The sequence below is a fragment of the Pongo abelii genome, chromosome 6 (genome assembly GCF_028885655.2).
Source record: "Pongo abelii isolate AG06213 chromosome 6, NHGRI_mPonAbe1-v2.0_pri, whole genome shotgun sequence".
In the NCBI taxonomy this organism is placed as follows: Eukaryota; Metazoa; Chordata; class Mammalia; order Primates; family Hominidae; genus Pongo; species Pongo abelii.
Genome location: NC_071991.2, coordinates 92513498 through 92531861, shown reverse-complemented (window position 1 = coordinate 92531861; position 18364 = coordinate 92513498). Strand labels below are relative to the sequence as shown.

Below are 18364 nucleotides of genomic sequence, written 5' to 3'. Positions count from 1 at the left end.
CTACAATGAAGAAATCTGTTAGCTAATTATGTAGCAACCTGACTCCAGTTCTCAACATTTTATGAGCTTATGTTCCTTAACACCATATGTTATAGGGAACAGTAAAGACATCTGAATTCAAATATTTTGAAGAAATGTGTATTTAGCAAGTGAATACATGCTAAAAGGAATAATTTACAGCAGCAGTTTCATTACATTTTTCTCTCCAGTTTTTCTAGTTCCCATCTGAAATGCAATGATAAGTACAGATATGGAACATATTTCCTACCTGGCAAAAAACATGCTTATTGAACGGGCACGCACGTTCCGCCCTTAAATAGTACATAAACCACCTTGTCACCTGCATGGGAAAATCTTGCATTTTAGGATGATGTTGAATACATTGAAATGGAGTACCTATAGAAAGTTTTATTTTACACTGTTCTTCCTCTTTTTCTCCCAAATTATTTACATCTTTTCTTCTGCCTAACGTGTAGGTAGCAAAAATATTAAACACATACCATTGAAAATTACTAAATAATACATAAAATGAAGTGTGCATTTACATGCATTTACATTTTACATTTGATGTCAACTGGGTCATAATGTCTCTGCTGTGATGCATCTTTTTCATACTTTAAGACTGCTGTTGTAATTTTCGTAAGGTCACATGAGTCTCTCAAACAGTTTCATCTCTGATGATTCATGCATATGACAAAGTCTATTTAAAGCTGAATTATTAAATGGGCCAATAATTCTTTTTCGTGCAAACTGCCCCCTCTCAATACACATGGGCAGAGCTTATGACTGTAATGAGTAATCTGCAAGTTATATCTACAATTTTCTTTGAAAACTTAGACCTGATGGTATGTAAAGACATGCCTGTAGATTTGTTTGTTTGTGTAACTTTTAATTGAAGTCGAGACTCTTTTCTATTGTCATTTCATAATGCTAAACAAAATGCATTCAAATTCTGAAAGCCTTCTATAAATTTATCATATAATCTCTATCCCTTCAAATCCTTTATTTTTGAGGATGAATAATAAGATATTTCTGCTATTGCAAATAAATTTATTTCAGCTGCAAATTTAGAATGAAACACAACACTGAATGTTAGTACAGTTTAGATACTTTATGAAAATAAAAGAATGACCTATTTTTTGGAGCACTCTTTGTTCTTCGATTTATATTTCAAACACTATTTTCTGTACAGTGGTGTGTCCTTCAAATAATTTAACAATTCGGCTTCCATTTGAGGATATACAGTACTTCCAAAAGCAACACCGTATTAGTCAATGGAGCCTAAAATTGAATGTAGATTATTTTTAGGCTTTTGTTTGAAACAAGTGGCAACAACTTGTTTATTCAAAGCAATCATTAAAACTGAAACATGAGCTTCCATCTGTGAAATACTTCAGCTGATAGGAAATAAAAATTCACTGTAGTCTGAGGTGAGAAATTGATGCTGAGTTAATTAGAAGACAGCTAGAGTTAGAATTTCAATGTTGCTTCATTAATTACTAATAAGATGTTTTCTTTGCATTTTTGTGCATGATGAGGAACCTGAGGGAGGAGTCCTGAATAGGTGAGTGCAGTGCAAAAGAAACCACAGTATAATGCTGAAAGTTTCAAATATCTCAAAGTCAGTGATTCTCAATGAATCGTCTTAGGGCAATGAAGGAAGCAAATCTTGAATTTTAATCTTTTACCTTACTTTGTAAGTTGTTGCAGGAAACAAAGAGTTTTACATTGTTTAAATGTGGGTTGCATCCTGGAAAATACTTCGTAGAAAAGTCCCTCCCATTGACATGAAAAGAGTCATGTGTTTCTTGTACAAATAATTGTCTTAAATAAGGAAAGGTAAGAGGCACCTGATACAGATGTAAATGATTGGAAACTTTGCCTTTAACATGTTGCTCTGAATAGTTATTGATCTCTCTCTTTTAAAAAAATTAAGTGACACAGATATAATTCTTAGTAGAATCATAAGAGAGATCTTTGTCTCAAATATCATGCAGGGATTAAAGCACAGAATTAAGACACATTTTCTATTAACAGTATATTAAGACAATGCTTATTATTTTCATGAAATATGCAGTTCCTTTTCCCTTCATTGATTCATTATAGTAAAATGCACTTAAAAATCAATTTGTTTCTTCCTTTTTTCCTGCTTAAATGTTCTGTTTTTTTTTCTAAGAACATTATGCAAGTAAAAATTAATTTAGATAACGCTTAAAGAAGGGGAGGTGTGAACAGCTTCCATTTGTTTGATTTTCTCAGAGAAATAAAGCATAATTTATATCCTGGTTTTAGAGATTCACTCTTAATGATGTATATGTGTTTCTAGAACAATGTCATCTATCCCTCTTATAGAATTGAAAATAAAATGTCCGAAGAAAGCAGCACACCACTGGAATTTTTAAAACAAAAACTACATAGCACAATAATTGTAAGACAAATCCTACTCTAGCTTAGAAAACAACTAATTTTTACTGCATATTTTTCATGGTACATTTAAATTATAGTTTTAATAAAATACATCTTTAGATCAAAGCTGAAAGAAGACATCAGTAGTAGATCAGTGTATTCCATTTTTCTTCCGGGTGATGGATGGCTTATGTTTTCTTTTTTTTTTTAATATTTCCACAGAACATTTCATTCAGTATCATTTTACTCATTTTACTCCTCAAGTACATACAAACATGAGGGCCGGTAGACAAAATATATCCTTGAATCCAACCACGTTTTGGAGTATTCATCAGCTTAGTAAATCCATGCAGTTCATTTTAAACTTCTGGTTCAATACAATGGCTTTGCTGATGCAGTTTTTCTCCTTTAGATGGCAATATGGCAAATGACATTTTTATTTCTCAGGCAAAGAAGAAAGACAAACCTGTACAGTGAAATCTCATAGGAAACATTAAGTCTGCTAAAGTGAACATCTGCATTCACCTGTGTTCTCTGTTAGGTGTTGGTATTAGGAAAAAAAGCCTATTAGGAAAGTTACTCATGGATTTAATTTATAATTGGTGGAACTCAGCTGAATTTCCCACCATTGTAAACATCCACATAATGCCATGAAAAAAGTTCATGTATATTGCATTTTTTTTCCAGTTATTGTCTAGGCAAGTTTCTACTTGTTTGAGGTTTCTAGAGGTAATGCAGCTCAGACACTCCTGGGTGCCCTCTCAAATTCGTGGGTCCTCCTGTTTCTACCTTTCTTATTTTCTTGTAAGTGCTTCCATTTGTTACTGTTCCCTGGGGTATGTCCTGGCCTTTGCCGACGTTGTTTTCGGTCCCTTTTCCAAACTTGTTCACAGAACTCATCCATCGTGTTGAGATTGGGGTGGTTGATGAGCTGCATGAAGTCTCTGTACCAGACCTTCTGGCTAGGTGTCATGCTATTGGACATTTCTTTGGTCTTAGAGCCATCTCCATCATCATCTTTATGAAGAAGTTCTTCCAAATGCTCTGTGTCAATGACTTCCAGGGTCACCTTAAGAAGAGTTTGTATGAACCCATGTTCCACCGCATGGCAGAGGTAATTGCCTGAATCCTTCTGTTGTAGACTACGCAGCAGAAGGCCTTGATCTGTCCTGATGATATGATCATCCACTCTGATCTAGCAGGTTAAAAAAAAAAGGCAGTGTAAAATATACATATTTAAAAGAAATATAAGCTCTGAAACTGTGTCTGTAAAACTTTAGATTGTGTGTTGAGGCACATTTTAACAGTTAATAAAATTTTTAATTTAAGAGAAGTGATAGCATTTTCCCATTAGGAGAATTATAATATCTGTCAATTGTTTTTAAGATGTATTGGAAAGTATTGGCTATATTACTGTTTTAATAGAATTTCTTATAATAATTTAAAATATTCAAGGTAACTGGAGGAAAGAGCAAAGATACTTTATACATTTGAAAGTAGGTATATAAATATAGGATAAAGTTAACACTAAATATGAAATTAGAACTACAGGACCATGACACTAGAAAGATATGGGGCATTAGAATGAATTTATAATAAGATTTCCAAAAATGAAATTTAAAAAAAAAGAAGTTGAATAAGCAGAAAATTTTATGCTTACTAATTATTTATTTCATTTAGTTGGTCTTTAATGGGAATATATATGAGATCATATTTTTGAATATTTGTAACCTCACTTTTATTTTGAATACAGTTTAAAATAGAGGTCTCAAAAAGCCTCACCTGTTAATGCATGAAATCAATCTTGCATTTTATGATGGGATTATATAGTTTTAAGACTGATTAAAATGTCAAAAGGTAATGGAACAGTTTTTACCCTTAACGTCATATTATGTTTGTAAAATTGTCTGCATATAATACATTTTATTAATCAACTCAATAGTCTGTTTACACTTATTTAAGGCTGTTAAAAAGTTTTAAAGGCTCATAGTGCTCACTAAGATTTTCTGTATGCAATTCTTTACTCTTATGGAGTTATAAATGGATCAAATGAGCAGGGAGATCTGCCTCATCCTGCATCAATAGTTGATATCAGAGCTTATAGTGCAGCCTTAAATCCATTACCCTACATCTACTACTATCTTTTCCCAACCTCCCTTCCCCATTTAAGGAGGAAGGTAATGGATAAAGAAAAACAGATTTTGATAACATAATTAATTGAACAAAATTTAAAATTAGTAGGAGGTTTTTTTCATTTGTGCACAAATATAAATAACACAATCTCTTTGTAGATAAACACAGTAAGAAATAAGGGGAGTCTAATATGTATCCCCAAACTGCTTCTGGGACAGAAACTCTTACCAGGTTACCTTTGTTTCTCTAATTCATAGTACAAAGTCTGTCATGTCATCAGTCTGCACTAAACACTTGTTTAATGAATGAACCGATTGATTGGTTCAGAAGAGGATGAGCATTCTCAGTGCTTTTTCTTTCCTCAAGTGGAAAATACAAGGATTACCTAACAGTATATCTTAGATATAAATGATCCAGTCAGTTTCATTCCTGTACCTCTTCTTTTCGCTCTTCATTTCGCCTCTGGAATTGCCAATAGACCAGCGCTCTCTGTGACTTCGGACTGCATTCCAAAAATGTGCTACTATTCTCTACACCATAGATGATTCGCTCTTCAGGGCTGTGGCCATGGTGATTATCTGGCCAGTGATGAGAAAATGAAATGAGAAAATATTAGAGAAGTAATTTCAACTTTCCAAAGTTTTTATTTGGAAATTCAGGAGACAAGTTATTGCCAAGTTGTAAGTTGTTTCACATTGATTGAGGATGACAGAAATGTCAATGATGTAAGGTTTCAGAGCCCAAATGCCTACCGAAATCGACTAATCATTTTGGTATGGGTTATATAAAACATAGATGGAGATTTGTCTACCAGGAAATGGCATTACATTTACAAAATCAGTCATGTGTGTAGCATAACTATACGTCTTTATATGTCATGATAAATACTCTACAGGAAATTATTTTCACTGCAAAACTCCATGCTTGGACTAATGGGGCCAGTTTGTATTATATTATTCTGTAACACAAAAAGTTATTGGAAGAAGTCTTTGGAAACAAGGATGTATTTCAGAGAAATTATTTTGCCTGTGTGTTTATTTTTTATCTGTAAAATTATATTTGCCAACTAATATTTATCTAGCATTTTACAGAAGGTAGAGTGCAGGAAGTTTATACTATCCACCAATAATTCCTAAATAATCTACAAATTTGTTCTGAAGATCAATTGGTGTGAAAAGTTAGGGATGGCTTTGAAAAACAGATGCATAGTTATAATGCAATGTGGTTTCAATTGTTCTTATTTTAAAATGACACATCTTTTATTATTTTCAGGAATTAGGCTATGGAATAAGGCAAAAGTACATAATAAAATGCAGCAAAAAAAAACCTGTTTCCTGATTAAGTTTCTATTATTTTACCCTTTATGTAACCTCCTCCAATGTGGTAAATGAAACACGGTTCAGATCAAAAGTACAACACAGGGAGTCTAGGTAAAACTCATTTAGAGAACAAAACTCCTTCTTATCTTGCATAATCCTGTTTCCATTATGACATCCTGTACAATCTGAAACTCATTAAATTAATTTAGAAAATAATAAATATGTTTTACATGCACAGAAAGCTGACAGTGTAGACAGATGAAAAATTTTTGCTCTCTACTTCAAACTCAGCTAGATTTTTAATTTAAAAAATGTTTTCCCCTTTTTTTGTCATCACTTTGACAGTTTTACTCTTGTCATAATCAACTGAATACTTTTGACTGTCATAGCTGATATGATTTGCTCTCACTAGGTTTAAAGCGTTCAAAAATGCTACTCCCATACAATCCCTGTACAAGGCCTGTGTCTATCATCTCCTACTCTCATCATACCCTACCTACTTCATTCCACCTTCTATCTTCAATTGCTGTCTCCAGGGGTGTCAACCTCAGTGCCTGTTTCTCAAATGTCCTAGGTGTGAAACAAAACTCTTCCGATACTGGGAACTATCTGTTTCTTATAGAAAAGATCAATGCCCTGGAAATAGGAAAATAAATCAGAAATGATTACAATGTAAAGAAATAATATGTAACTGATTCCAAGTAACATTTTTAAAAAATATTGGATATGCGTATCTTCATGTGCCAATATCTACATTGTATAGGCTGTTTTTCTTCCCCCTCTGAGATTATTAGTGCGTCTTGAATTGAATGCATATGGAACATGTTGCTATACTTGTTTATAAGACAGCTGCTTCCTGGGATACAGGTGAATTTAATTGCTATGGCCAACAGGGCCTGGAAAATCTAATTCAGGAGCTACCTGAATAATTAGAATGCATTGTCACAGAAGTTAATGCTATTTACAATGAATACATTTTTTTCTAACTGTTTTGTGGTTTAAACTTTTTTGTATTTTTTTTTTTTTTTGTATTTTTAGTAGAGACGGGGTTTCACCATTTTAGCCAGGATGGTCTCCATCTCCTGACCTCGTGATCCACCCGCCTCAGCCTCCCAAAGTGCTGGGATTACAGGCATGAGCCACAGTGCCCGGCCCGTTTAAACTTTTTTTTATTAAGAAATACTTTTAGGAGGAGACCTTTCATTCAATCTCTATATATGAATGAATTATAATATATATGACAGCAAAACATAGAAAAATCCACTGGATTTAGAAACAAACAACCCAGTGATCTGCCAGCATCTCCTTTCTCAACAGCCATGTCTCCTAGGTCTATTTTCCCAGGTAGAAATTTATAATTGTAACTGACTTGTCTCTTGCATAATCTGCTAAAGCTACTAAAGAAAACTATGGTATAAGTTATTACTCTCAAACATAGAACTTCATATAAATCCTTCAATACATTAATTGACTCAGATAAGAGGAGTCACGTAACTAGTATAATAGAAATAAGTGTTTCAATACCAATGTAACACCAATAGGTGCATATATATATATATATATATATATATATATATATATATTTTTTTTTTTTTTTTTTTTTTTTTTGAGATGGAGTCTTACTCTGTCTCCCAGGCTGGAGTTCAGTGGTGCGATCTCGGCTCACCGCAAGCTCCACCTCCCGGGTTCATGCCATTCTCCTGCCTCAGCCTCCCGAGTAGCTGGTACTACAGGTGCCTGCCACCACGCCCAGCTAGTTTTTTGGATTTTTAATAGAGACAGGGTTTCAATGTGTTAGCCAGGATGGTCTCGATCTCCTGACCTCATGATCTGCCTGCCTCGGCCTCCCAAAGTGCTGGGATCACAGGCGTGAACCACCGCGCCCGGCCACCAACGGGTACATTTTTAAAAAATCACTTAGTTGTCTTCTTTCTAACTAATTTAATCATTCTAGTTAGTCCACAGAGATAATTTTCTGGTAATCTTTCTTGTAGTTCTAGGTAACTGCTCAGTTTTCATTTCCTCTTCAAGACATCCTCTGGTGGTGGCAAGCTTTTTCCAATGTACCAGAAAACTTATAAAAATAGTTCTTTCAATAGAAAATATTTTCTCTTATTAAAAAAGTATTTCATTTGATCTGCTACTTCTTCATAGTGGAATCTAGACTATAGACTATAGTCTTATAGACTTATAGACTATAAGATGGTGTTTGATTTAGCAATCATGATAACAAATTGTTTTTAGTTTAATATAATAATATTTCACGCTCTTCAAGAAACATTCTGATATTCAGGTACTTTCTCACCTAAATAAGGCAAGAACCACAATTGGTTAATTTGGTTTATGAGCTTGGTGCCCTTAGTAAGTTTGCTTTGATAACTACTCTTGCCAGTACCTCAAAGTCTCATTATTTCCCGTTTACCCTTTCTTTCCCCTTTTTGTCCAACAAAAAGAAACAGAATCATCCAGCTAGTGACTGGTGAGGCTAAAAGCCCTGTCATGTTAACTATCAATCATGATTAAGATACAACGATACTATTGTATTTCTTTGGTTTAAGATTCTCCTATTTTATGTTTTGTTAGGTTCTGTTGTGATCAGCAATAATTATTAAAAGTAATTTTTTTTTTTTTTTTTTGAGACGGAGTTTCCCTCTTGTTGCCCAGGCTGGAGTGCAATGGCGTGATCTTGGCTCACGGCAACCTCTGCCACCCAGGTTCAAGCGATTCTCCTGCCTCAGACTCCCTAGTAGACGGGATTACAGGCATATGCCACCACACCCAACTAATTTTGTATTTTTAGTAGAGATGGGGTTTCTCCATGTTGGTCAGGCTCGTCTTGAACTCCCAATCTCAGGTGATTCATCCGCCTCAGCCTCCCAAAGTGCTGGGATTACAGGCATGAGCCACCGCGCCCGGCCAAAAGTACATTTTTATTGGATACAGTTATTTCTATTAAGTCTTCTGCCACAGGATGTTTCTACCATCAGCAACTTCTGACTTACGAACAGAACTTTTATTTAAAATGGCCTCAGCCAAGCACCCATCTATTTGGGTGTTCAGAAGTAAAAAATTTTCTGTTAATTTCCCCTAACCTGACATCTTATAAACAGATACCTAATCAATATTTTAAAATAATAATTAGAAGGTATTCAGTAAATATCCTTTCCATTTCCTGAGTGTTCTACCGCAATCACTTGCATAAATTTTGTACAACATAGGAAACATTAGAAATCCATTAACAATGTGTTCTATCTCCCTCCAGCCCCCTTCTCTCCCCAGCTCCAGAAAAAAGTACAAACAGAAATAATATTTCGGTTACTATCTTATAACATTATTAAGTTCTTCACTTTTTCTTGGGATGTCAAACATACTATCAATTTTGCCGGGCATGGTAGTTCACGCCTGTAATCCCAGCACTTTGGAAGGCCGAGGTGGACGGATCACTTGAGGTCTAGGGTTCAAGACCAGCCTGGCCAACATGGTGAAACCCCATTTCTACAAAAATACAAAAAAATTAGCCGGGCATAATGGCGGCTACCTACAATCCCAGCTACTCTGGAGGCTGAGGCAGGAGAAGCGCTTGAACCCGGGAAGCGGAGGTTGCAGTGAGCCAAGATCGACCCATTGCACTCTAGCCTGGGTGACAGAGCAAGACTCAGTCTCAAAAACAAAACAAAACAAAACAAAACAAAAAAACTATCAATTTTAAAAATTTTGTTTTGTTTATAATTGACACATAATATATGTACATATTTATAGGGTACAGTGTGATGTTTCAATAAATGTATACATTGTATAATGATCAAATCAGGGTAATTACCTTATCCATCACTTTAAACATTTATCATTTCTTCGTGGTGACATGTAAAATCCTCTAGCTATTTTGAAATATATACTACTTTATTATTTGCTATAGTCCCCCTACTGCATGCTATCAACTTGATTCTTTATTAAAGCAAACAGTCGTACATATAAATGGCAGCACAGTATAGCTCTACTCTAGGTACTTTTCAGAGAGTATAATATTTAATTCATGGTTATCCAATATAAACAAAAACTCAACTGAGGAAATATTAGTGAGTACATATTTCCTGAAAGATATGAAATCTTATATATTGAGGATAAGAGTGATATAAAATCTTCTTCTGGATTAAACCAGTTGATCTGAGAGCAGTTTACAAGGAGCACACCATGTTAATCACATCAGACAATTAATTTTATTAAATTGGTTTTGGCAGGGTGTTCCCACCCTATGCTGAGTGAGACATTTGTCAATTCTCCCTTATTCACTGCATTGATGTCACAATATTTTTGATATTATATTGATTGCAGCAATGTTTACTCTATGTTTACCTTTGGGAAATTTTTCTTTCTGGTTTTACTTTCTAGAAATTATTGAGATTCTCGTGAACAACAGATTCTTTCATTTTGAAATGAACTTTGTGATCATACTTCCATCTACATTGACTGAAAAAAAGCAGTTAGACAAACGTATGTCTTACCCTTATAACTTCTTGGTAAATATTCTTGCCGCATGTCTGTCTTTGTTCTCTCTCAGTCTACTTGCTCTATATGTGTGACATTGTTGTTATTTTTATCTTATTTTTATTTCTACCAAACAATTGCAACTCATCTTTTATATATTAGATAGGTCATTTAGCAATTTTAGACAGTGAAATATTTTTATAACCTTTTTTTTTCTTTGTTTCGTTTCTTTTCTTTCTTTTTTTTTTTTTTTTTTTGAGAAAGAGTCTCACTCTCTCACCCAGGCTGGAGTGCAGTGGCATGATCTCGGCTCACTGTAACCTCCGCCTCCCAGGTTCAAGCAATTCTCCTGCCTCAGCCTCCTGAGTAGCTGGGATTACAGGTGTCTGCCACCACACCTGGCTAATTTTTATATTTTTAGTAGAGATAGAGTTTTACCATGTTGGCCAGGCTGGTCTCAAACTCCTGATCTCAGGTGATCCGCCTGCCTCAGCCTCCCAAGGTGCTGGGATTACAGGCATGAGCCACTGCACCAGTCTTTTATAACCCTTTCTGTTGTTGTTCTTAAAATATACTTGTACAAAAATCTTAGCACAATATCTGGGCACAGCAATAGTCATAAACATGTCAGGTGACATCATTATTATTGCTATTATGATAGTTTCAACTGTTAATTAAATCTTAAAATCCTTTATTGAGAATCCAAATGAAGACAAATTACACTCCTCAATGTGAATCCTACTCCCCTACAACCATCAAAGAAAATATTTCCTCTTCTATATTGCCAAAAAAAATCCCTTTTTAGTTATCTCCCTAGAGTATGTGTAGTTATATTTGTTACAATTATTTTTAATCTGGTTTATTCCCCTCGCCCACCACACTGTGTATTCATAATCCTGGCAGAACGGTCATTGTAAACGCTTAGCTGATGTTTGCTAAATGGCAAATCCAGGTAACACATTGAATTTAAAACCTGAAATCTCATGTAACTTTGACATCCTCAAGACGTAGAGTTATCATAATTATATAAAAGAAATGAATAAAAGTTTAATCAATCAAAAAGGAAATAGGGTTTATAACCCTGGTTATGATGGAATACTTTATTGAACTGCTGGAGGATGTAAGCATTTCAAATATTCTCAATTTGCTAAGTTTAATAATGTTATAAAAATTGACTTGAGAGAGGGTGGGAGATAATGATGACTAATCATGTCTACTCCAAAATCAAAAATTCCAAATAGGGAAAAATAAGAAGAGAAAGAGAACTGAGAAGTCATACGAGTATCTTCTCACATCTCCAAGGATACCTATATCACTAAAAGATGTCATGTAATAGATAATTTTGTAGGCTTCCAGAAAGAAAGCAATCTCACTTTAAATCATTTTTGAATAAATTTCACACTTATAAAGCAACTGTTTTGAATACAAACTTTTGTCATGAAAATTGCCAGTAGAAAAGAAGGGTATCCTTGTTAAATTGGCATAATGATTCCCCATGGGTTCAACCATCTGAATGGTTAGAACAAAATAATTGAAAGCAACAAAACATTAAAATTATTTTAAAAGCACCACAGTGTGTTTGGATAACACAATGTTTCAATATGTTGCAGCTGTTAATGACAAGAAATAATGTTTTTAAGGAAGCAATCTTCAATTAATCATTTCCTCTTTTAGTGGGATAATTTATGGAAATGAAATGAAGCTAATAAACCAGAAAGAATAGGAGGAAAGAAAATAGTTAAATAAATTGCTTCCTTTTGTAACAACAAAAAAGTCATGATATCCATCATTTGACCAGAAATATCATGTTGCTAAAGGCCTTATTTAGCATTTGATTCTCTTCCAATATAGCAGAAACAGAAGGCATCACATTTCAGCTTTCTATTTATTCACTCTCCATTTTAACCCCATAAATGTCTCGCAAGATTGAAATGTTAATAATGCAACCATCTTAGGAAATTTGATGTTATGTAGAGAAGACAGAGATGGATGAGGCTGTGAACCATATTCATTCAATTTTGATTTGTTATCAATTTTGATGTTCTACTTTATTGTAAGTTTAATTTGTAAATAATAAATGTAAAACTAAAACATAATTTAGGAGATGGGTAAATGAATGCCAATTATTTTACATATTTATTTAGGTTATTTAGCAAATACAGTTAGTTGCTGTACCACATAAAGAGAAATAAAATTCCAGTTGTTTTCATTATAATTTTAGTATTTCTCTCAATAATACTCAGTGTCAAAGGTCAAGAACAGGAGGAAAGGAAATGTTGCCCATAAACTCCTGGTAACACAGAATACTGTAGCAATGCCTAACTTAAAGTATAAACGGCATTACTTAGATTTTTCTCATTGGATTCTACATGATTTTCTGCAGAAATACAATAGATGCTCTATCAGTAGAAAAGACTAATTTAACTTCAAGTGGCTGGAAAACATTTTAAAGATGAGTCAATATCTCTTGAAAAGACATAAACTATTTAAAAATTTGTAAAATGAAAACAAAAAAATTCATTCATTCTTAACATTCATGTATATTTTGAACCTGAGTGTTAAGATGGCTAACAGGCAGGCATGGTGTTTCACGCCTGTAACCCCAGCACTTTGGGAGGCTGAGGAGGGTGGATCACCTGAGGTCAGGGGTTCGAGACCAGCCTGACCAACATGATGAAACTCCATCTCTACTAAAAAGAGAAAAATACAAAATTAGCCGGGCATGGTAGTGCATGCCTGTAATCCCAGCTACTTGGGAGGCTGAGGCAGGAGAATTTCCTGAACCCGGAAGGTAGACGTTGCATTTTGCAGAGATCCTGCTATTGCACTCCAGCTTGGGCAATAAAAGTGAAACTCCGTCAAAAAAAAAAAAAAAGCTAATAAACTATTTAATAATATCATATATTGTAGTGCAAATAAAACAAAGTCTACGGTATATACTGAAGTATATAACTGTGATGTTGTTTACTTTTTGAGGTAATGCCTAGTACAATGTTTTTCCAATGTCTAGTATGACATTTTCACCAATTAGATTCTATGTAAATATTCAATGTGTGTTTGCAGGCATGTATGTGTGCATGTACCAACAAATGAATGAATAAATGGGTAGTTAAGAACATGCATGTGTGCTTAACCCATTTACTAGAAATAGGACCAATATATATGAAGTTAGTGGATGTAACTTGCCAAGTACAAAAAGACAATGAAACCTTAAAGAAAATTTAAACTTGCAATTTTTCAACTGGCTAAAATTTTAATTTTAAACTACTTTGTTTTATGCCCTAAATTAAGATGTCTTTGGTGCTGGGAAGTAATTATTAACCAGGATATAGCATTTAGAATTTTACAGTTTAAGTAGTTTCTAATCTTTCCTGAATCCATAGATTCCTGAAGATTTGAACTTAAAATTGGCTAGTCTGTGTGTGTATGTGTGTGTACATATATACGTGTGTGTCTAAATATGTGTATATATGTGTATGGATGTATATACATACAAACACATACATATATACATATACATATACATAGATATAGGTATGAATATATATACAAATAGTGAAACAGTCATAGGACCAATATATTTTAATTTTATTATTCATAAATATTTTTTGGGGTAGAGTCACCAGTATCTTACTTTCAGAGATGATTAATTTGAAATATGATAATAAAATGTATGTGTTAAGAAGTTAACTTTGAAGCCACTTGAATAGTTACTTTGAACACTGTACTTGATATCTTGTGATGTCATGGGTAATATGCTTAGTATAGGGCAGGCTGAAACTCATTTACTTAAAAAGAAATACCAATATGAAGATATCTACTGTAATATTTATTTAGTTTATATTGAACATCTGGTATATTTTATTTTCATGATTTTATAGCAAATGCATTACAAAAGAAAGCACAAATAATCTCTACGCCAGAGCAAAACTACCATAGGAATGTTTATTTTAAAAAATCCGGAAACATGGACTTTAATGTTTCATTTACTTTTCCCCAAGAGATATGATGGGAGATGGAAAATGCCCATTTGCTGAAGCAGAAACCTTCCATAAACAATAATGAAAATACCATCCTGTATTTTAATGATATGTGATCCTTATAACTTTTGGAATAAAAAAATGCAGCAAGCTTTTAAAAAAAATCTCAGTTTGTAACAGTTAAATTGTAGGTGTATGAATGGGTGATCTCTGATGACATACTTAAAGACTTCAATGGAGAATAATGATACGCAAGCTATTTCAAACCTCTTCTTATTCATGTTATCTGTGCATTTGCCTTGCACACATGTAATATGAATAATTAGACTTTTTTCCTAAGCAGAAGACAAGTGTCATGATGACTGATTATCTCCAGTGAAAATATTCAAAAAGGGTTTATAAAAATCATAGAAGGTAATACTGCAAGTATTTGATTCTAAGATGCATACTTCTTTATACTTGAATATCTCTGATATCAGAATGTGTCTTACAATTGTTCTTGATCTGAGTTGAAGTTGCTTTCTTCTGGGAGAAATTCTTTCTTACTTCTCCCAGACATGTGGGATCCTACTGATATGATACCTCTTTAAATTAAAGTCTCTGTCTGAAATTTGGGTCCACTGTTTGTGTGAATTCAGAAAGTAAATATTCATAAATACCACCTTGTAGTTCAAGGAGTATTTTTTAATCTCTTTCTAACCAGACATGATTATGATTGAAACAGACAATTTTCTTTGCTATTATCATCTGAATAAGAGTTTATTTCTCCTTTAGTCTAGTCCTGAGTCATTTGGTGTCCCAGTTTGATGCTGGGATCATCTAGTAGACTGACCATCTTCAGCAGTTTTTTTTTTTCTTAAAAGTACATAAAAGAATGTTGTATTTTATATTATGTCATCTGAGACTTGATGAAATTTGATAATTTATTAAAGGTAGGGATTATTTTTAAGGCTGACATCATGCTCATCTATCAAATATTGAGACTCCTCTTGGGGCTAAATGCTCAGATTCATCACTGGAAGAGGCTAAGGCACAGACTATAATAGCACTGCTACAAAATACTAAATTTACAGTTCTGCAGATCATAAAGATGGCATTGCCAAAGACATTTTATAAAATTTTGGAATGATTCTGATGCCAACCAAGATATAAATTGAGATGGACAGTTGTGGAGATAATTAAGAAGATTGAATTCTGTGGACATATTACTATGAGGTGCCAGGAAGGTAACGCATGCATGCAAAACTATTAGAAAGTGAAATTCAATGATGCCATTCAACTAGAAGATAGGACATAAAATATTTCAAAGATTCAGAAACCTAACATGATGGTACAGTTGAAAGAAAAATTAGTACTGATGATGTAGTTTTTTTTTTTTTTTTCCTTTCTGGACATGTAAATCATAATATGGCTCATTCTTAGTGAGAAAGAAAATGGGAAGTATTTTATAGGTAAATTGCCTTCGTCAGTCATTTTCTTGAGTACAAAGTCAGATGAGTTCCAATTTTGTACACAGCAATTATTTTAGGGAAGGGAACAGATTGGAAACAACCTGAGATTTCTCTTTAGCTTCCTGTATGAGGTGTGAGTGGGAAGACAAGAGTTGCCAGCACACATATACTAAGATTTGATACTAAAATCTCCCCTAGGTGCGCAGCCACCGGTGACAGAGGAGAGTATCCTGGGATCAAGAGGAGGTGTAGCTGGATTTTGCTGTTTCACCTGGCCTAGTTCACCACTTGGGCCACTTGACATATAAGGGAGCAGAGTGCCAAGTGGGTGTTAAATGTTTCATCTAAAGTGAAACTTCTTCCACCTTAATTCTGAGTTATTTTGTATATAGTCTCTCTATTAAAACCTCTGGATGTGTAAACTATAGAGTGTTACAGAATATGTTTACCATTACAGCTGGAGCTGATCATCCTGAAGTGTATAATTCGGCTTCATGTTGCCTACCAGCTTTCTGTGAAAACATCTCATATTTTATGCTTCCGCATGAGCACATATATTTTATTCAATGTGAGAATTAATATTAGCAAGACAACATACGTAATTTAATAAGGCTGGGTTCCAGATTTTTGCCCATTTTACTTTCAAATACTGATGTCAGCTATTCCAAAATAATCACTGATTCCTAATGGTAAGACTCAGCCTGGCCAAATGGGAATGCCTGCCTTAGTTTCCAAATATTTGAAATTTAGTGTAATCTATGGTGTATATGGTTTATGTGTGGTCATTATCAAAACAAGCAGACAAGGGGAAAAAGGCATTCAAAAAGGAATATTTTATTGCTGCAGGGCTTATTGGGCTAGTTTACCCTTTCCTCTCAGATATCACAAACATCTAGAGTTGTTTACCACAACCCTCCCCTAAAAGACCCTGTAACATTGAACAGTAGCACTTTCTCTTCTCTCTCCAGTATGCATTCTGACGTAAGAATCAGGAGAGAAATTTATTTACACTCACTTTACTTCTTACTTCTTATAGCTAAGCCATTCTTTATGCCAAATTTTAATAGTGTTTAACCACTCTAATTTTATCAAAACACATCTTTAATATCTGAAACACTCTCCAAACCCCAGTTATTCAATAGTTAACAATATTTATGTATTCACAGTCTTACTTTTCATAAAAATTCCTTTGGTCAGTTTTTCCCCATATATATTTACACTCATAACTCTAGCATGAATATAATTTTGAAATACTAACTGAATCTATAAAGGGATCACTAAACAAATGAATATGCCATTAAGATTATATATGCATATAATCTCTAAAAATTTTCAAAACACAGCGTAGTGTCCTACACATGATGGCATATAATCAATATATATTAGTTAATTGATTAATTCATAATGATGTTTCCTAAGAGGTGGTGTTAATAATAACAATGTATGACATTTTTGAATATAATGGTGTTAATAATAACAATGTATGACATAAGGTATTTTTTACAAAAATCAATAAGTGCCATTAGTTCAAATCTCTACTGAAAAACAAAAGTAATAAGACAAGTATCTAGATTATAACTTGAAATTTTTAGATCATTCTGCCATTCAACAAATATTTGTTATCTACAATACTCATAATGTTGTATCAATATAAACCTAGAAATATACAACGAGCAAAATAATGTTTCATTTTGACATGGAGATTAAAGTCTGATTGGTTCAGTTACATTCTCTTGATTCTTTTACTTCCAGTAATTATCATTAACTCTCCACATATAGGCAAATAGATTATTTAGTGTAATGAATTTATATTTCAAAATACTACATTGCTGGAATGGTGCTGATCATAATTCAATATTTTTCCATGAAATAGATTAATGAAAGACTAGCAAATATTTTAGGATTCAATTGAAATATGCTATTTGAAAAAATTTAAGGAGAGTGTTCAATAAATGCACCATACTAATGCAGGGACAGTCATAACATTTACTCCAGTTTTGTGGTCTCTTTCTTATTTATAGTAAAGATAATCACAGATAGGAAAGTCCCTGGTGAGAAAATTTGCAAGCAATGTGGTTCCGAAACACTGGCTTCATTCACGGTTACCCGTCTCCTGGTAGTAGGATTCCCCAACCAATCCCGTGAGCATTTGTAAATCAAATACCAGCCCATTCAGCTTATGCCAAAGGGGGATCTGAATTTTAGAAAGTAAGTTTTGGAATGTATGCTGCTGGGGTTCTATGTGTGGTAATGTTTTATTAAAATCCATAAACATGAATATTCCACACATAAAATTAGTAAATCAAAGAAAAGTCAACTGATAAATATTAACTACCTTTAGAATAAATGGCATCAAAAAAATTAATAGAATAATTATGTTAAGTGACGATGTTTACATTGTACATTTCAGCCATTTTTAACTGTTCATTAGCAGTATTGTCATTGATAAGTTCCCCCAGCAGAGGGAAGCATAACCTCGTTATTATTTCCATAGTAATATGGCATAATGTTTGAATTATGGAAAGTGGGGCATCACTACAATTTCACTCCGTTTTAAGTGAAGGTTGGTTGATGTTTCTGCATTTACTAA

At 33.7% G+C, this 18364-nt stretch overlaps 1 protein-coding gene across 4 annotated transcripts in view; it reads right to left on the bottom strand.

The window, feature by feature from the left end:
* Positions 1-1029: 1029 nt before the first annotated feature.
* SEMA3A (semaphorin 3A) overlaps positions 1030-18364 on the bottom strand; it is a 518655-nt gene continuing 501320 nt past the window's right edge. For all 4 annotated transcript variants that reach the window (XM_054559577.2, XM_002818291.6, XM_054559578.2 and 1 more), the window contains 2 exons: positions 4975-5117; positions 1030-3601 (listed from right to left, as the gene is read on the bottom strand). In XM_054559577.2, the coding sequence (XP_054415552.1) occupies positions 3146-3601; positions 4975-5117 (599 nt within the window). In that variant the 3' untranslated portion in view covers positions 1030-3145. The remainder of the gene's footprint in view (positions 3602-4974; positions 5118-18364) is intronic.